General features: G+C 39.5%; 1 protein-coding gene across 1 annotated transcript in view; it reads right to left on the bottom strand.

The window, feature by feature from the left end:
• Positions 1–13,288: 13,288 nt before the first annotated feature.
• The window catches only part of ple (tyrosine hydroxylase ple), a 96,178-nt gene continuing 91,954 nt past the window's right edge, over positions 13,289–17,512 (bottom strand). The window contains exons 9-10 of the mRNA XM_080283260.1: positions 16,675–16,904; positions 13,289–14,015 (exon numbers count right to left, since the gene is read on the bottom strand). Of these exons, the coding sequence (XP_080139386.1) occupies positions 13,850–14,015; positions 16,675–16,904 (396 nt within the window). The 3' untranslated portion in view covers positions 13,289–13,849. The remainder of the gene's footprint in view (positions 14,016–16,674; positions 16,905–17,512) is intronic.

Here is a 17,512-nt window from a genome sequence, read left to right as displayed (position 1 = left end):
TATCATAATGTCTCACACTGAAAGGGTGCTGATACTTTTTTTACCGATGGTACATGGTATTATATGGTAGATAATTATTAATACCAACCTCTACAAAATGCAATACCGTACCCAATTTTGAGGTTATTCATAGACTGTTACAAATACAGTACATTCTTTTATTTGCTCATGAAATTTTAAGTGACAAATGATACAAAACAATGAGGAACAACTATCTACAGTATCTATCTATTGCCAGAGACCTTAATCCCATTAGGGGTGACCAAAAGCAAATTGCCTCCATGTTGTCCTGTCCCCAGCCATTTCATTACCCTTACCCCAGCTCACACACTCTTCTCTCATATACCTCTCCACTCCATCCCTCTATCTCATCATTGGCCTCCCCCTCCCTCTCCCTCCTTCAACGTCACTCACATACACTCTCTTCGCTAGTCCCTCACTCTTCATCCTCTCCACATGGCCAAACAACTTCATTGTATTCTACTATCACATCCACATCCACTTCCCAGTGCTCCTTCACTTCCTTAATTGTCAGTCTGTCTCTCCATGTAACTCCACATGCTCCTCTCAAATAACAAATTTCCATTGCTCTCACTCTTGACTTGTGTCCTTACAACACGGGCCAAGCTTTGCTTCCATACATCAGAGTTGGTACTTCCATGCTCACTTCTCCATTTCTTATCATTGCTTTCAAAGAATCAGCAACCTTTCTTCCCTGCTGTACCCTTTGAAGCACTTCATCCTCCAAACTTCCATCCTTACTCATCACCCTACCCAAGTACTTAAATGCAATCACATTTTCCTTTTCCTCATCAGCGAACTTCACTGTACATTCAGTGACATCATTTCTCTCTAAGACCATACCTTTACTCTTCCGTACATTTGCCTATAGATTTTGTTTCTTACACACTCTTCCAAAATCATTCACCAGACCTTGCAGTTCCCCTTCATCTTCACTTTTGCAAACAACAGTACAGGAAGGTTCCAAACGCTGCCCTCTCTCATTAGGGCTGCTCATCCACTGCCCTACCTTGTATCTCTTTTATTACCCCTTCCATATGTAGACTGAACAACCACTGAGACATGACAAATGCCTGTTTCAATCCAACATTCAGACAGAAAAATTCACTCAGTTCACCATCCACATGCACTGCAGCCTTAGCACCTTCATACATACTCTCCACAGCATTCAACTGCTTACCATTTACTCGTTATGTTCTTAATACTTTCCACATTCCTTGTCTATCCACTGTCATATGCTTTCTCTAAATCCATGAAGGCTGCATAGAACTTGTTTCCCTTCTCTAGAAACTTTTACACAAAAGACCTAAGGATGAATACCTGATCTACACCTCTTCCCTTCCTAAAACCTCCCTTTTCTTCGCCAATTAATTACTCTGTTATTTCCCTGCCTCCGTCAATAAGTATCCTACCATAGACTTTTTCTGTTACACTAAGAAGATAAATGTGACTATGATTACCACACACTTCTTTTTCCCCTTTTCCTTTGTACAGGGGAATAATTGTACAGTACCTGCCTTCCAATCCTCTGGAACTCTACCTTCCTCCCAGGCCAATCTGCACCCTGTATATTCTTTAAAAAAAATAAATACATTAAAAAAAAATAATAATAAATGAACTGTTCTAAATTTTTTTTGGAAAAACTGGTATTTTAAAAAATTTGGATTTCAGTTTTTTGGAACTGCAGTGCATTTTTCTCAAGTATCTGTGATTTCCTGTTCCCTGAAATTTTTTCCTGTTAATTTCTAGCTTACTACATTTCCCAGTCAGTGCTGACTGTTCTATTTTGTTCTCATTCATTTTTCGGCCTCTTTGATTTCTGGAACACCTCTATGGTCCTTAATGTTTCTTGTATTTCCTTTTCTTGGTGCAATAACCATGATGTCATACTGAAAAATTTATGGGTTTACTTTCACTTCTTAGTGGTAGGTGGTGGTGACCATCATCCACTCACTTGATTTTGTGCTGCCTACTTCTTCCTTTGCCTCTATCATTCTTTTTCTGTGTCTGCCCTCCTCTCTTCCTATTTCTCCCATTTTTCCTGTCACTTCTTATTGCTTTTCTTTCCTTTACAGGTGGCTTTACATTGAGTGACAAGCCAAATGGTTTCATGTAAGCCAAAAAAAAACATTTACAATGCTGGGTGGTAACCATATAACCAAACCATATGTACTCCCTACATGTCAACAAGTGGGTTGGTGGAGGGTTAGTGTCCCTCCCCGTAAAACAAATAACTCAAAGTCAAATGACCACCCTTTGCGGGATTGTGGCGTCTGGCAGTAGATACACAGATAGATAGACTTCATTTCTCCTACTTTCCATTTATTTTCCTTTGCCTCTGTCATTTTATTCAATGAATCTATTATAAATGAACTTATCATTGCTCCAAGTACTGAACCTTGTCATTCCATTTCTTTGTCATACACCTCCCTGTACTTTCCTATTTCTGTCACTAAATACAGGTACAGTAGAATTCACGAATTTATTTCATATCTCTATATAAATATATTATTTACTACATTCTTTTTCTGTGCCTGCCCTCCCCTCTTCCTATTTCTCCCATCTTTCCTGTCACTACTTAATGCTTTTCTTTCCGTTACAGGTGGCTTTACATTGAGTGACAAGCCAAATGGTTTCCTGTAAGCCAAGAAACCATTTACAACACTGGGTGGTACCCATATAACCAAACCATACGTGCTCCCTAATGTGTCAAGTGGGTTGGTGGAGGGTTAGTGCCCCTCCCTGTTAAACAAATAACTCAGAGTCAAATGGCCACCCCATACGGGATTGTGGAGTCTGGCAATAGACAGATAGATAGATAGACAGAACAACAGCCACCAGTCCAATACTTCTATCTCTCTCTCCTGCTGCCACAGATTAATGGTGGTTCCAAATGATTCTCCCCAGATCTAATCCAACTGCTGAGGTCAGGACTGAAGAATATTAAAATCAGAACCGCATGTTACCAAGGTTAGGACCAAAGGATGCCATTTACAGAGAAGATATGATGCCCTGGCCTCAAAGCAACATCTTGATGGCCTTGTTTATTAGCCCCAGCCCTCAAAACCATCTTTGGTCCTAGTCAGGGTTTAACGATGCTTCTTTTTAAAACGCTTTGTACTCAGCTTTGAGGCTTTCTGAGAAAGGATGGACTCAGCCTAAATCTTGAACTTGTGATTTTCTTAAAGTCTCAGCCTTAGCTCTGATGTCTAAAGCAAGGCCTCAGCCTTATATCTGTTTCAATTTCCTGAGATGGGTTAGGACCCATTACCTTTCATATGTGAATTATCTGCTATTTTCCAAGTGCTGACTGACAGTTTCCAACAGTAACAGTCAAAATTATGCATTTTAACTACAATTTAAGCCCATTTCATTGATCACCAGGATGTATTTTGCACAGAATAAAACATACCATAAAACAATAATTACAACGAACCCTTGCTATACTGAACCAATTGGGGAAAGGGGCTGACATAAATCTGATAGTCTGATATAGCCAACGTTCAGCAGAATCAGCCATACTGTCTAGAACTCAGGTTTGATATACACTAAATCTTGTTTGGTGGGTAACTAATGGAATTACAGTTTGATTTCAATTTTATGTGGGTTTATACTATGCACCCTCATACTATATGGATACATATCATACATATTCAACCTGTAATCAAAAACAGGAAAAAAAAAAAAAAATTGTCCTTTGTTCAGTCAGGTGGCCATGTATCCTTGTATATCGACCTTCAGTTTGACGTATAACATAAATCAAATGGACACTGCAATTCCACCTGTCTTACATTTTCACATTCTTAAGGAAAGTAATTTTAGTACAATATGCAACACAGGTAACTGCTTGTTGATCTTGAACTACAAAATGTATACACAACAAACAAATTTTACCTATTTTAGGGTATTTAAATAGGCTGTCTGGATGCCCATGGTAGTTTGTTTAAGGAGATATAGGATCACCTTATTTTTCAGTTTTCTTCTGCTCTTTCTTTACCTTAGCTCTTCATGGGATTCTTTAAGTATTTTCTGACTGCTTTTTCAGTGTTCCCTATGTGTCAACAACTGGGCTGGCAGAGGGATTAGTGTCCCTCCCCATTAAGCAACTAACTCAAACGGCCACCCCTTACGGGATTATGGCATCTGACTATACACAGACAGATAGATTTTCCAGCTTCATTGTTTTCAATTTCTTTTTAAAGTGGTGAGGAGAATTTAAAAAAAAAAAAAAGTGTTTATTAACAGACCATCCTGTGGTGTGCGATGGCAGACAAATGCCATTTTTTCATGAAATTACCCTTATCAGTGTACATTTATTTGAACCTAACCTAAATTTTCATAACTTAGCCCAATCTTTGTTAACCTACTGATATTTTAAACTAACCTAACCAATTTTATGCCAACTTAACCAAACTTATCCTAGCCAGTCAGTTTGCCATTTTGGACAACCATGGATTTTAAATATGACTATGTTTTACTGGTGCTTTCTGTTATGAATTGATTAAATTTAACTTTCAAACCCTCCTAGGATGATAACAAAAGAATGGTGGGGAACTGGGAGTTTGGGTGGGACTGCACAGCTTAACAGGTTAATGTCTAAAAGAAATGGTAGAAATAAATTGAATCATGCACACAAACAGAAAGTTATCCTAATGGGCTGCACCCCCCAGACCCCCCAACAATATAAATCATCTAATCGCAATCAAACCTAACCTTCAAAAGGCAGGAATCGTATCTTACTTGTTTTATGATAAAAATAAAGGGAGAAGTAATATGATCACAATAATCAACATTAACCACTTGATCTCATTCAAACCTACCCTTCAAAATGCAAAAATTGTACCTTCTTAAAGGCTGTCTAGCATGCACAGTACCATTAATAATTGTCTTTTCTGTAATTACATGGTAAATTACAGTTAGGACAGTCAACTGCTCTTGATAACACCATGATCTCTAGAGTAAAAAACTGCATTGTCTTCTAGTAAAAAACAAAAATTAATCCTAAACACTCAATAACTGTAAATTCAGTCACAACATTTGCCGGCCACTTTGAACTAATTTCACATTCAATAGTCAGGAGGTGTGACTGTTTAAGCAAGTGTGATGTGCTGTTTACGTTCATGTGGCACGACTCAAAAGAAGCACTCACTGGCTTCCCTGCTTCAATCTGACCAGTCGGCACATCTGCCTTGCTTGCCTGTCATTGCCTCTCCATTTGATCTCCCTCTTCATACTACAGTCACCGTTCATCTGCAGCAACGTATATTGGTAAAAAGTTAGTAGAAGATGACCTAATAATTATCAAATTTCCTAATTTGTGGTTGTCCAAAATGGCAAACTGTCCACCCATCCTTAATGTAATAACTTTTTCTTTGGTTATTAGTTAAGGTGACCAGACTTATTGGAGATAAAGGTGGGACATTGTCACATATATATATATATATATATATATATATATATATATATATATATATATATATATATATATATATATATATATACAGTATATATAGTCATATATATATATATATATATATATATATATAGATAGACAGTATATATATATATATATATAGATATCTCAACACACACGTTTAAATATACAGCACTCCACCTCGTCCTGAGGCTGCTCATCCAACACTAACGTCGCACGAATTCCGAACATACGGTACTGTACAATACAGTGAATGGGCCGACCAAAGTTACCGGTTAGTATTACACACTTTATATTAAGAATTCAGATTGACGCATCTGACAATAGATAAGATAGATAGATAGATAGATAGACAGTATTTCATTTGGTTTGGATTATGCTTAATTTTACTATTTCATCATAATTTCATAAATGAAGCTCATGTTATATCTAATGTAACAATAACTTTCTAAAGGTGGGACATTAAAGATAATTTGCATAAAAAGTGGGACATTCGTCATAATTAAAAAAGAGGGACAAACATAAAAAAAGCAGGGCTATCCCGCCTAAAAGAGGGGCTCTGGTCACATTATTAGTGGAGCCTCATCATACTCTAAAACTTAAATCTGTACACCTTAACAAACTTTTTTTTTTTTTTTTTTTTTTTTTTTTTTTTTTTAAGATGGTCATCTCTCCTACAAGGATTACCAATGATGCTGCCACTCTAACTGAGGGGTCTTCACCTCCCTAGACCCCCTATGATTTTTTCCAACTAGGACTGCCAATAAACAAAGTTGGAAACCTCTGATTCCTCAGTACAAATCTTCTACCCTAACCTACCCAAACCAACCAGTGAAAGACCCATTTGAACAGGAAATTTGGAAGACCTAATTCTCACCAGGTGAGAATACCCATGTGGTGAAGTATTAATAAAGACACTTTCCAAGTCGTGGCCTCTCCTGATTATCAAATCGAGATAACAATAACATCCGCCAGTTGAGTTCAGGCTACATTACAGTATTCTCATCGTTGTAACTGCCTGGTATTTTACTTTCTTACCAACTTCTCTTATGTTTACGATATAAGTGTTTATCTGAAGCAAACAGATACTATAATCACGCAGTAACGCAAACGTAACATCTCTCTTATGCAACCACAGAACCATAATCAAATGCAAGCAAAAAAATATGTACAAGTAGCTGAAGGCCGACCATGAACTGTGAAGCCAGGCTGCCATCTTACCCAGCTAACCAGAGATCTGGGAGGCAATACCTGGTAGAAGGAAGTGGCAATGTGGCTGAAGTTTCACTAAAAATCCACACTTGCTTAACATTACGAAGGTATTGCAAACATCTACCACTGGGTGTAGCTTAATACCATTATATTCATTATGATGAGCTGGCCTAGATGCCCGCAGACCTATTCCCATACGGGTTTAAACTTTTTGTCTCACTAAATCCCGCCCGGGGCCACTGACACTCCAAGGCTTACAGGATGGTAATTAATGTAGTTAATAATTACACTGCAGATACACAATAAAATTCATGAAAAAATGGTTGTTCCTGGCTACACTCGCTTCTTGGCTCGTATCGCGTTAAATACGTAACTGCAAAATAATGGGTAAAAATAATACTAACCATTAGCTCCGACCTGACCTGACCTAGTCAGATGCTGACTTTGTGTATTTCCCACTCCCTCAGCCTAGCTCCCTCTGCATCTATTCCACTCATCGGAAGGGAGATGCATGTCATTTAACTTCCCCTGCACAAATCTTTTAAAACCTATTGTGGTTATATGTTTTAATGACCCTTCTGCAGTCTACTGGCACGATCTATTTTCAGTTAACTAACGTTCTCTATCCCGACTGTAACCTCTGCTGAGTCTTAGCTATGAGGTAGTAATAAGTCTCCTTAGTTATAGGTCAAATCGAGCGTCTAATCTGACAATACTAGGCCATCAACTAAGTTGAATGAAGTTAGAGACCTTCGTCAGTTCAGAACAAATGTGCTGTAGTTCCATAAGTTTGCAAGCCCGTATAGTAGAGCTGCATGCCCAGAGGCAGTCTGATTACTGAGATGCAGCATACACGGATAATTTCCCGAGGCTGATTGGGAGAAAAAAAATGACAAGACTCCTTGACGATTAGTATGCGTTCCCTTTACTGTGTACTTAACAAAAGCAGAGATGACCTGCCACACCTATGCTGAGCTAAGGGTCCACAAACTGTGGAGTAAGGAGCAGGGTAGGAGTGGGGGAGAGATTATTCGCAATCAACAGTTGTGATGCATGGGACAACGGAGTGTTATTATGATGGGTTGACCTGTAGCCATTTTCAAGATGTAGCTATCGGTTATTTATCCATAGGTTTACTGAATACATAATACAGTATAGCACAATAAAAGTCATCTCGTTTACTGAGGTACAGCATCCACAAACTGTGATGCACTGGGAGAACAGAGGAGGGCTGATGGGAATGAAATTAATCTAAAACTTCTTAAAATCAGTGTGGCTTGGCCGTTGTCATATGCCTGTTATTAAAATTATGTCTAAAACACTGCAACCAAAAGTGGCTACTTGGCTACTAAGATATGACTCCACAAACTGCTGTGTGTCAGGGGTACGAGTGGAGGGAGATGGAGAAGTGGGGAACAAAGAACCTTAAAAACTGATAGGTTTCACCGTTACCATAGGCTTATTGTGTGTGTTAGATTGTACAACAGTATGTAGATCGGTTGCTGATTATGATGGCTCGGGATAGGGGATTGCTGAGACAAGTGACTTTTTATGTATGGAACAGATAGATACTGGTTCGGAACAACTTGGTGTTAGTAAAGGGAGGCTGACTTTCAATAATTTTCTTTTCCAGTGCACTACTTTGGAGCCTAGCAGGCTTTTCTTAATATCAAATGCACATGATGAACTCTTTTTCTTGTTCTAATAATCTTTCCATGTGCGACGATGCGGCCTAGCAAGTCGGCGTTATACAAATGGAGTACAAAGAAGGCAAACTGCAACAAACCTGTTGATCCTTTCGTGGCTATTTGGTATAGGGACGGTTATAACTAACAAAAACTATTCTATCAGTTAAAGACAAGGATAACAAAAGATAGAAAAGCTAGATTTCGGGGCCGTCGAATACCGTATCATCCACTTATCTTGGATGTCGCCTATGACTCCTGCCTAGAATAAAAGACGGTATGACCTCTATATTATGCTGACGTCTCAGATACAATAAACGAGACACACTGCTACAGCATCTGGTTGGTGTATTTGCAAATCCCTCTTCCTTTAGAACACTGAATGATAATGGCATTCTTCCAAGCGAAGGCAAACTCTACACAGTAAAGCTGATGCACCTTAAAACAGCCAGGCTATGCCTGATGGACGCTGTCTTAGAGGTTAATTCTCAAGTAAACAACCAACCCCGCGTACGAGTATCATTTATCACTGTTTACGTCTTCATCATTGAGGGACACTTATGCCAGGGAGGGGTCTTCTTTTGTGTAAAAAAACGTGCACCGGTTACCTAAACCAAGCAAATATTAGGGGAGATATGTCATTACCAGGTCAGAGAATGCATGTCATACTCATTGCTATGAAGTTATTGTGAGTTTTAGTTACCTTGCAGTCAGCCAAAGTCGGATATGTTTCCTAGTCAACTTTCCCAGCAGGACTACAAATATTACTACAGATCTCCAGGTGACTGCCTAATCTGTTATGCAGTTCACGTATCCTGTGTTGCCGCATTTGTTTGTATAGGTGATCACGTTGCCACAATGAGGACGTTGTGGGCCTAAGTTTTTAATATGAAACCCACTGTAACTATTCCTTAAGTTTACGGAGTTGGCCTCGAAAAAGCAGTGTAACCTCAAGATTATTTTAATTAGTAGAACACTGGCAGCATTTAACTAACAATGAACGAAATTGATTTCTCACAAGTTTTATCTTATCAGTTAATTTCAACTGTTCACCCACTTCGAACCTGATCTGTTGAATTTATAATACTGTATTCATGGTTTAAAACGTAAAACTGCCGTGAATGAGTCAGCAGATTTATATTTTCAATCGTGTGCATGAAATTACCAAAGTCGTCTTTGTCCATTACAACAGCAGATATTTTTTGTACAGGAGCTCACTCGCGGGAGATTTTGGTAGGCTATTTATATTGGTACTTACACGTGTGACCAGACACCTTGCCTGACAATGATGTATATGTGAATTAAGGGAGTGAGAATAATATGTGAACGTGAAAAAACGAACTGATATTTCGTTGCTCTGGAAATTTCAGGGAGATTTTTGCAAGGGACGGAGAAGCATTTATTCACTGCCTTAAGATCATACAGAAACTTTGTTTATTTTATTTAAAGTATTCATGCCTATAGAGTTTGGGAGATGTTGGTAAAGTAAATTGCTAACTTCTTCATATCAGTCCGGTGACGTATTTCTAAAGATTAGTCTAGCTACTTTCCAACGATTTTTTAAATTTCGGGAAAGCCTTGCGCGCTGAAGGAGTTAAATACAGCCTCCATTAACCTCTGTCCTACTTGAAAGTCTCTACATTGAACTAATCGTCTTGAGATGCAGTGATAAAATATACATGCGTCATCGCATTAAAGAGATTAACATCCACCAACCGATGATGTATTTTTTTCTTCTTGTTATCCCCACATAACTTTATCTGTATTAAGAGAAACTCGTCAAACTCGAGGAGTTAGGTATATAGCCTTCACTAACTTCAGTACCAGAGGCGCAGAGGTGTGTCCGAAACAGCAAAATCGTTTGAGGGTAGCAGGAATATAAATTAAAATACGTCTTCGGCTTGAAAGGGCTAACAAAACTTTAAGGGTTTGGATTTTTATAATGGTTATACCTGAAGCTATCACCATAAACGCTTACGTCACATCAATAAATCAATAAATAGAGGAACAGTTTTCTCTCTCTTCACAGTCATATTCTTTTCTCTTCCGGCTCTTCCTCATTTACTCATGTCTGTTCCTTTTATTTTATGGTGTTTTGATGTTAACTTCCATTCCCTCTACCCTTGATATCATTTTCCTGTCGTACCTCCTACTCTGCATTTTCTTATTCCTCATTCATTTTCTCCAAGTCTTTCTTTTACTATTTCTCTCACCCCCTCCTCCTTCTTTGCTGCTAGTTCTTACTCCCTTTCATTCTCTCCATTAATAATTCTCTCTTTCTCATCATCTCAGTAACCCCTCTCCTTTCCTTTAGGCTACCTGTGACTCATTCACTTCCGAGAGTACTCTCCCTTTTGTCTTCCATCCTCCTTTATTTTCTCACTGTACTCTCTCCCTGCCATCTGCTTTCTCTCGTCATATTTTTCTCTTCCATCCATTTCTCTCCCTTTCTTCTCTTCATTTTATTCTCAGCTAACAAAATCATCGGATCTTAGAGTAAATACTGAAGAATATAACCATAAGAGAATGAATGACACCATTGCGAACATTCTCAGGCTCCCATTGACTCACTCTTAGTCGAAAATAATCGCGTGGGGTTGGGTGAAATAAAACGCGAGAGAATACGGGACTGTGAGAGGGTTAATGAAATTCTGGGATGTAATATAGCGGCCACCCACACGCGAAAGCACCAAAGTTGGAGGGCGTATAGATCGGACCGTATTCTAGTCGTTGGCATGGGACCTCTTAGCACCTCTTCCTTAGCGATTTATTTTGCATATCACACCTTCATTGTTATCTTTGTCATTTTTAAAACCAATGTAGTCTGACGCTGAAAGGTGTAGTTCGAGGAGTATTTTCTCTGTTGGCATGAAATTTTTCGGCACCTCTCTCTTGACGATTTCTTTGCATATTACACCGTCGCATTATCCCGTAGCTGTCTTTAGCATGAACATAAGCTGGAGTTGGAGGGGAGTGGTCAGAGCCGTACTCTAGGCAAGCGAGCCTTCATATTGCCTCTTTCTTGTTCATTTATTTGGCATGTTTCACGTTCATGGTTTCTTGCATGTTATTTGTTTTTATGGTATCGACATTGTTTGCAATAGTAACAGACAAGAGGAATATAAGATCTAGTGTGCAAATTAAGTCGTCAAGGAAACTGCTTTACGAAATTTCTAAACCAACGAACACACAAGCGGTTGGCCCTGCGGGAGATTACTCTAAGCGGAATTGTCATGTGTTAACTGGCGTAGACCGAGAACCTGCGTCACATCAGAATATGTCAGAGGACTACCAGTCAAAATGATCAATTATTTTGGAGTTTGGCCTAAAAAGCAGCAAAGTAGCTTAGTGGTGTTATTCAGCCATACCACATTTATTCTGTGCCCACCAATTTAATTACGATACATTCAAACTTGTCACACAGTTATACAGTCATAATGCAGTTCTTCAAGGAATGGGGAGAATAAAACCAAATACATCTGCAACATTATATTTTTGACATTCTTAACATGCACCTGTTTGCAGTTAATATAAATTTTTGATATGCATATATATTATCTATTCTCTGCATATAGACTCTTTTATCGGATTATAACCTCTACTGACTGATTAACTTAACTATACACATGAATATACCGCCACTAGACAATGGTTGTGTTGTCGGCCACATGCACTGAGTCAAAGCAACAACAATAATTCCAATTGGGCCTGAAACTTAAATACATTAAAATGGATCTAAGTATGGAGTAAACACATTATTTAGCTCCCATCTGTTGCAGTTCAGGATATTTTTATGTGAGTCTCCTCCCGCGTTTTCATCACAAAGAGCTCATATGTTTTCTAAAACTTTGTCAGTCTGTAGGACAATGGATCCGTTTGATGTACAGTTAAGAGCAGCGCATTTTTAATTCCAGATTCGTTGAATACTAAAGTAATACTGAACTGTCCACCCTTTTCAATAAATAGTACGTACAATATGGTCTTGCTACGATATAAGAGAGCCAGCAACTCGCTACAAAAGCCTGTGAGTGACAAGGAAGTAATAATGAAAAATTAACCTCATGTCACCACAACAAGCTTGGTACCTCCACAGTAAACAATCCCGTATCAACACTGTAACTGAGAAGCGACGTTGTAGCCTCAGCTGATGGCAACATGGTTATTTGTAGGCCTAGTATTACATGTACAGAGCTAAAAATGAAGCTGAACTTATAAACATAATGATTAGAACTCTATGTACCTATATTTAATGATAATCCGGTTTTGAATGAAAACTGGTGGTAGCTGAGCCGGGCTTGATGGCTGTGTGGTGGTGAAGCTCTGGTTAGTGTCCAGTGGCACTCCCAGGATACACCAAGTCACAGCTATAATTCTTTCACCTTAACTTGGCAGATATTTACGTCCTTTTGCAGCTAATTTTCCATTGTTTGTTAGCAGAATTAGACAATATTACGGCTTTTATTCTGTCAGTAGCATTTTTTAATGGTTTGAGCTGTACTTTTGTTTATCTCATGTAATAGCTCATTCTTGTCATAGCTTAGCAATCAAAAAGGAGATATGTCAGTTTTTGACCAAGTTAAAGCAAAATAAATATAGTTACAAGTGACCACTCCTGTTCCAGCCTCGATCAGGTGTGCACCTATATCTGGTGACCTCCGCTACTGCCATCAAGAAAGAGTCCTCAGCTACCACCAGTGATATTGTTAGGTACCGTAAACCATTGCCGTCAGCATCTTGGCATGAAACACAGCAAGAGTACTGCCATCTAATACAATGTTCTGACTCTCAGCCGGCAAATAATCCATGCTTAATAGGTGATGTCTGGTGCAGTGTTTGGAAGCGTCAGTTTACTGCCAAGTACTGTACAAGGTAGTGGCATTGCCTTGTCAATGTCAAGCACCATCTCATTTCCCTTTATTCATGCCCACCGACATCGTTTCTTCTTTTCCTTCTTTCTAAGTAAAACTGTACTCCCTGCTTACATAGTCCTTCCATTTCGCCCTATCCCTCCCATCTTCCTCGCGCCCTTTCTTTTCTACCCTTCTTTCTTCTGCTACGTATCTTCCTCCTCGTCCCCTTTTCTCATCACCCCTCTCGTCCTCCCCTCTTCCCCCTTTCCTATTTTCTTTCTCTTCATCCCTGTATTCTTGTTTCTTCTCTTTTATCCTTCCTCCTATCTCTCCTCTCCTCCCGTGTTCCTTCTTCCTCATCCTCTTAGTCTTCCTCTCTCAGTCTGTTCCCTCCTTACCCTTCATCACTTCACTTCTATTCTTTTCCTTCTTCCTCACACCTTTCGTCTCCTCTTCTTCCGTTCTATCGCCGTTCCTTCCTTACCCTTCCTCTTTTAAGTTTCCCCTGCTCCCCTTTCCTTTGCTCATTACCTCTCTCATCTCTTTCTTACTCTTCTCTCTTCTTCGCTTCCTTTTTCAAGCCTCCTTCCCTCCCTTCTCCCCTTTCTCTCTTCCTCCTGCTGCACCATCGCCCCTACCTCTGCACCTCAGAACTTCATCTTGCACACAGCGTTGGACAGCCTCAGAACCTCGGTGGTAAGGGAAGCGCTTAGGGACTCCAGCTTGTTGACAGAATCCAGGATTTGCACCGTCTGGCTGAAGGGTTCGTAGCGGACTTCGTAAGGGCGAGAAAGGGTCTTGAACGTCCACTGTCTGTAAACAGGAAGTCGGGGGCTAGTTAAAGTTGAAGACGGGGTTAGATAGTGTATATAGGGAGACGGGGGCTAGTTAGTTTAAAAATGGAGAGAGAGAGAGAGAGAGAGAGAGAGAGAGAGAGAGAGAGAGAGAGAGAGAGAGAGAGAGAGCACTACACTCACACATTCCCTGCTTGTCGTAAAAGGCAACCAACAGGCACGGGAAGAGGGGATGGGCCACCTCCGCTTCCGGTACTTTAAGTCGTATTCTCCTCAGACTCAAAGGCTCTCGACAACCTATTCCTTGCCTTTTTTTTTCTTTTTTTCGGTATATGGCAACGTTAAAAAAGCCTCTTGTATCTAGTTTATGAAATTTATATCAGAATGAAAAACATAAATAACACAAGAGAAGAGCAGGGTGTAGTATGTAACCTAAATCGGCCAGGAAGAGGCAACAGAAAACCTCCCTGTGTGAAAAAAAAAAAAAAAAAAGGCAACCTTTTGACCTGTATTATCGGCAGTTTAGAAGGTTCCCTAGCGCTCCTTCCTTACTAGTTTACTACCGCATATGCCACGCTGATATTCTCTTGTATGTTGTTTATGTGATCTATGTTGACATAAAAAAAGACAAATAACATAAAATAAAATATTAATATGAACGTGCCATGTATAAAAAGAACTGCCGAGAAAATATAATGGGAATATCTACTAAGCCTGAGAGAATATATATGACACCTTTATGCGTACTGAATTACCCTCTCACTCATGAAAGAAATATGAGCAGGAGAAGGGATGAACTGGTCATGCTGGGTTGCTTGAATGTAGCTTGATGTAAACGGGATGGCATGACGCAGGTGTCTGATGAAATGTTTGTATGCTGCTGAATGTCGTCCTTCCCTCGACCCTGATTCATAAACAAACATAATTATGATCAGTTGGATGTATGCGAGTTTTCCAGCCCCTCACGACATGACATGCAATTGAAAGCTCTTTTTCTTTTTAGCTTAGAAAAATATATAACAAAACTAAAAAAGAAAAAATGTTTATAAGCAATAATAATAATAATAATAAAAAAAACAAAAAAACTCAAGGTTTCAAGTTCCGATGGATTGATGGAGCTGTGACCTTACTGATAGCAAGGAAGTGATGTCACTGCCCTCAGTGCATAAATAAGACGTGATATTATGGTGATGTATACACTTTTTGTCGCTTTCAAGGATATAGAGTACTCAAAAGTACGTTCAAATGTTTTATGTCCAACTACTGTATGTGTATTATTGCTGTAGGTGTCACATTCCTTAGGCTGTATTCTCGTCAGCTTTGGAGCCTTTAGGTCTAGCACTTCTTCCTAACCAGTTCATTTCTGTGTATTACACCAAATAGGCTCGCGTACGATATTCATATAAAACTAGGCCAATATTAAATAAAATCTAAAGGCATACAAGAGATTAGTAAGGTGTTTTATGCACGGCCTAAGAAAGAAGTGATAGAAAGTCTCCTATGCCGGCAAGAATACGGCCCCTGGTCCGACCAAAATAATGGAGAACAAAGTAAAGGAAAAACCATCGTAGGTTTATCTTTTATTGGAAGAACATGGAGAGGAGAGTGCGAAACTTTCTCGTGTCTAGTTCTTCCTGTGATAACAAATTTAAGTTACGACCAGGAATCGATTGTAGCTATGTTTGTGAATCTCATCCCAGACCTTTATCATACACAGAAATATCTATTGTACCGCGGAGGTTGTTGTTACGTAAAGACACGGTGTATGTGTAATCCTTGTAATGTTGTGTGTGTGTGTGTGTGTGTGTGTGTGTGTGTGTGTGTGTGTGTGTGTGTGTGTGTGTGTGTGTGTGTGTGTGTGTGTGTGTGTGTGTGTGTGTGTGTGTGTGTGTGTGTGTGTCCTTACAATCGCCAGAAGAAACTATTCAGCTCTGGAGAATAAGTAGAAATTTTACCTATATTAAAAGCATTTGCAAAATGAATGCTGTAATCTGACGAGAGGAATTTGGAAATCAGAAAAGAGTACGTGAAGGAACTTTTCCAATCACGAAGCATAGGAAAGAATGTGTGCGTGTCCAGCAACAACAATCGGAGTGACAAGGAAAGAACGTGGCAGTCAATGTGCTGTATAATTCCTGTTTCTCTCTGAATGTATAATATCTAGAAATTACGTGTCCGGGATGATTTATAATGTGGTGAAAGCAAAAGACGGTTACGAGTGAAATATTCAAAGGTCAAGATAACGGTTCGAGCAAATAGAAATATTCGAAGTGTCTGTTGTTATTCCTTTACACTATGATTACCTTTGTTTTTAAGTTATTCATCTTTCCTCTAGACGATTTTATTCAGTTTATGGTATGCTTCTTGTAGTAAAATGTGTCTTCTACATAAGTAAAAAATCATCTGGTTTCAGCAAGGACAGCGTATGATATGGGTCCTTGGGTTTAAAGGGCGAGGCTCTTATACAAAGGCAAACGTTCTCTTTTACCGCCTTTCTGCCTGCCTTTTCTCCTTATTTGTCTGGTTCCTTGCTTTGTTCCCTTCCGCATTCTGCTTTCTCCTCTCTCTTCTTCCTATCTCCCATCATATTCTTCTTTTTACTTTCCCATTCCTGTCCTTATCATACCCTTACCCCCCCCCCTCCACAAACACACACACCATTTCCCTCCTTTCCTAACCTGAACTTCTCCATGGCGTCCTCCACACTGTCGGCCACGAAGTACACGTCCTGGTAGTCCTGGTCCTGGTAGGGCTGCACGGCGGTGGTGGAGGGGTCGAAGGGGCGGTGCTGGGGCCGGTCCGAGAGGGAGTGGTCCAGTTCCCCGTAGCTGCTGAGGAGACCAGCTCCCCACGCCCTCACCGCGTCACCCTCGCGGCACAGACCGAACTCGACCGTGAACCAGTACATCTGAAATGACGGGTCTTGGCTAGTATCTTATTATTATTATTGTTATTATTATTATTATTATTATTATCATAAATATCATTATTATTATTATTATTTTTATTATTTCCCATCATCATCATCATCATCATTAGCTGCACCAGCATCATAACCCTACTTTTCACCAACAAATATAATGGACAGATTCCCGTATAGTCATCATCCTAACCCTAATTCCAACTAATAAATGGATTGGACAGAAATTAAAAACAGGAGTAGGAACGCAAAAAGCAAGAAAACTGTTAACTATAAATCCTCCTCCTCCTCCTCCACATCATCATCATCACCACAGGCAGAGTTCCTGTACATGTGTGAGCAAAGGTGTTATTGGTGCAACACGTTCTTCCGATGGATGCGTCCAACACAACATTCCCACTTCACATTCACTCGTGGTACCTCACATTCATTAGCTCTTCCCCTACTTTGTATTTAAATCAGCCATTGGAACATAAATGTAAAACCCGTTATACCTGCCCATATAACATTTACTTTCCCTCGCTTGGATCGGTGTTTGACACGCAAACACCACTGTGTCTTGCTTTCACAATTTGCAGATTGTTCATATGGAATAC

This window comes from Coenobita brevimanus, chromosome 97 (assembly GCF_032717465.1).
Source record: "Coenobita brevimanus isolate Jiangsu-jjx chromosome 97, ASM3271746v2, whole genome shotgun sequence".
NCBI classification, from domain to species: Eukaryota; Metazoa; Arthropoda; class Malacostraca; order Decapoda; family Coenobitidae; genus Coenobita; species Coenobita brevimanus.
The sequence above is the reverse complement of the archived record's forward strand: the minus strand, read 5'-3'. Positions and strand labels throughout refer to the sequence as shown.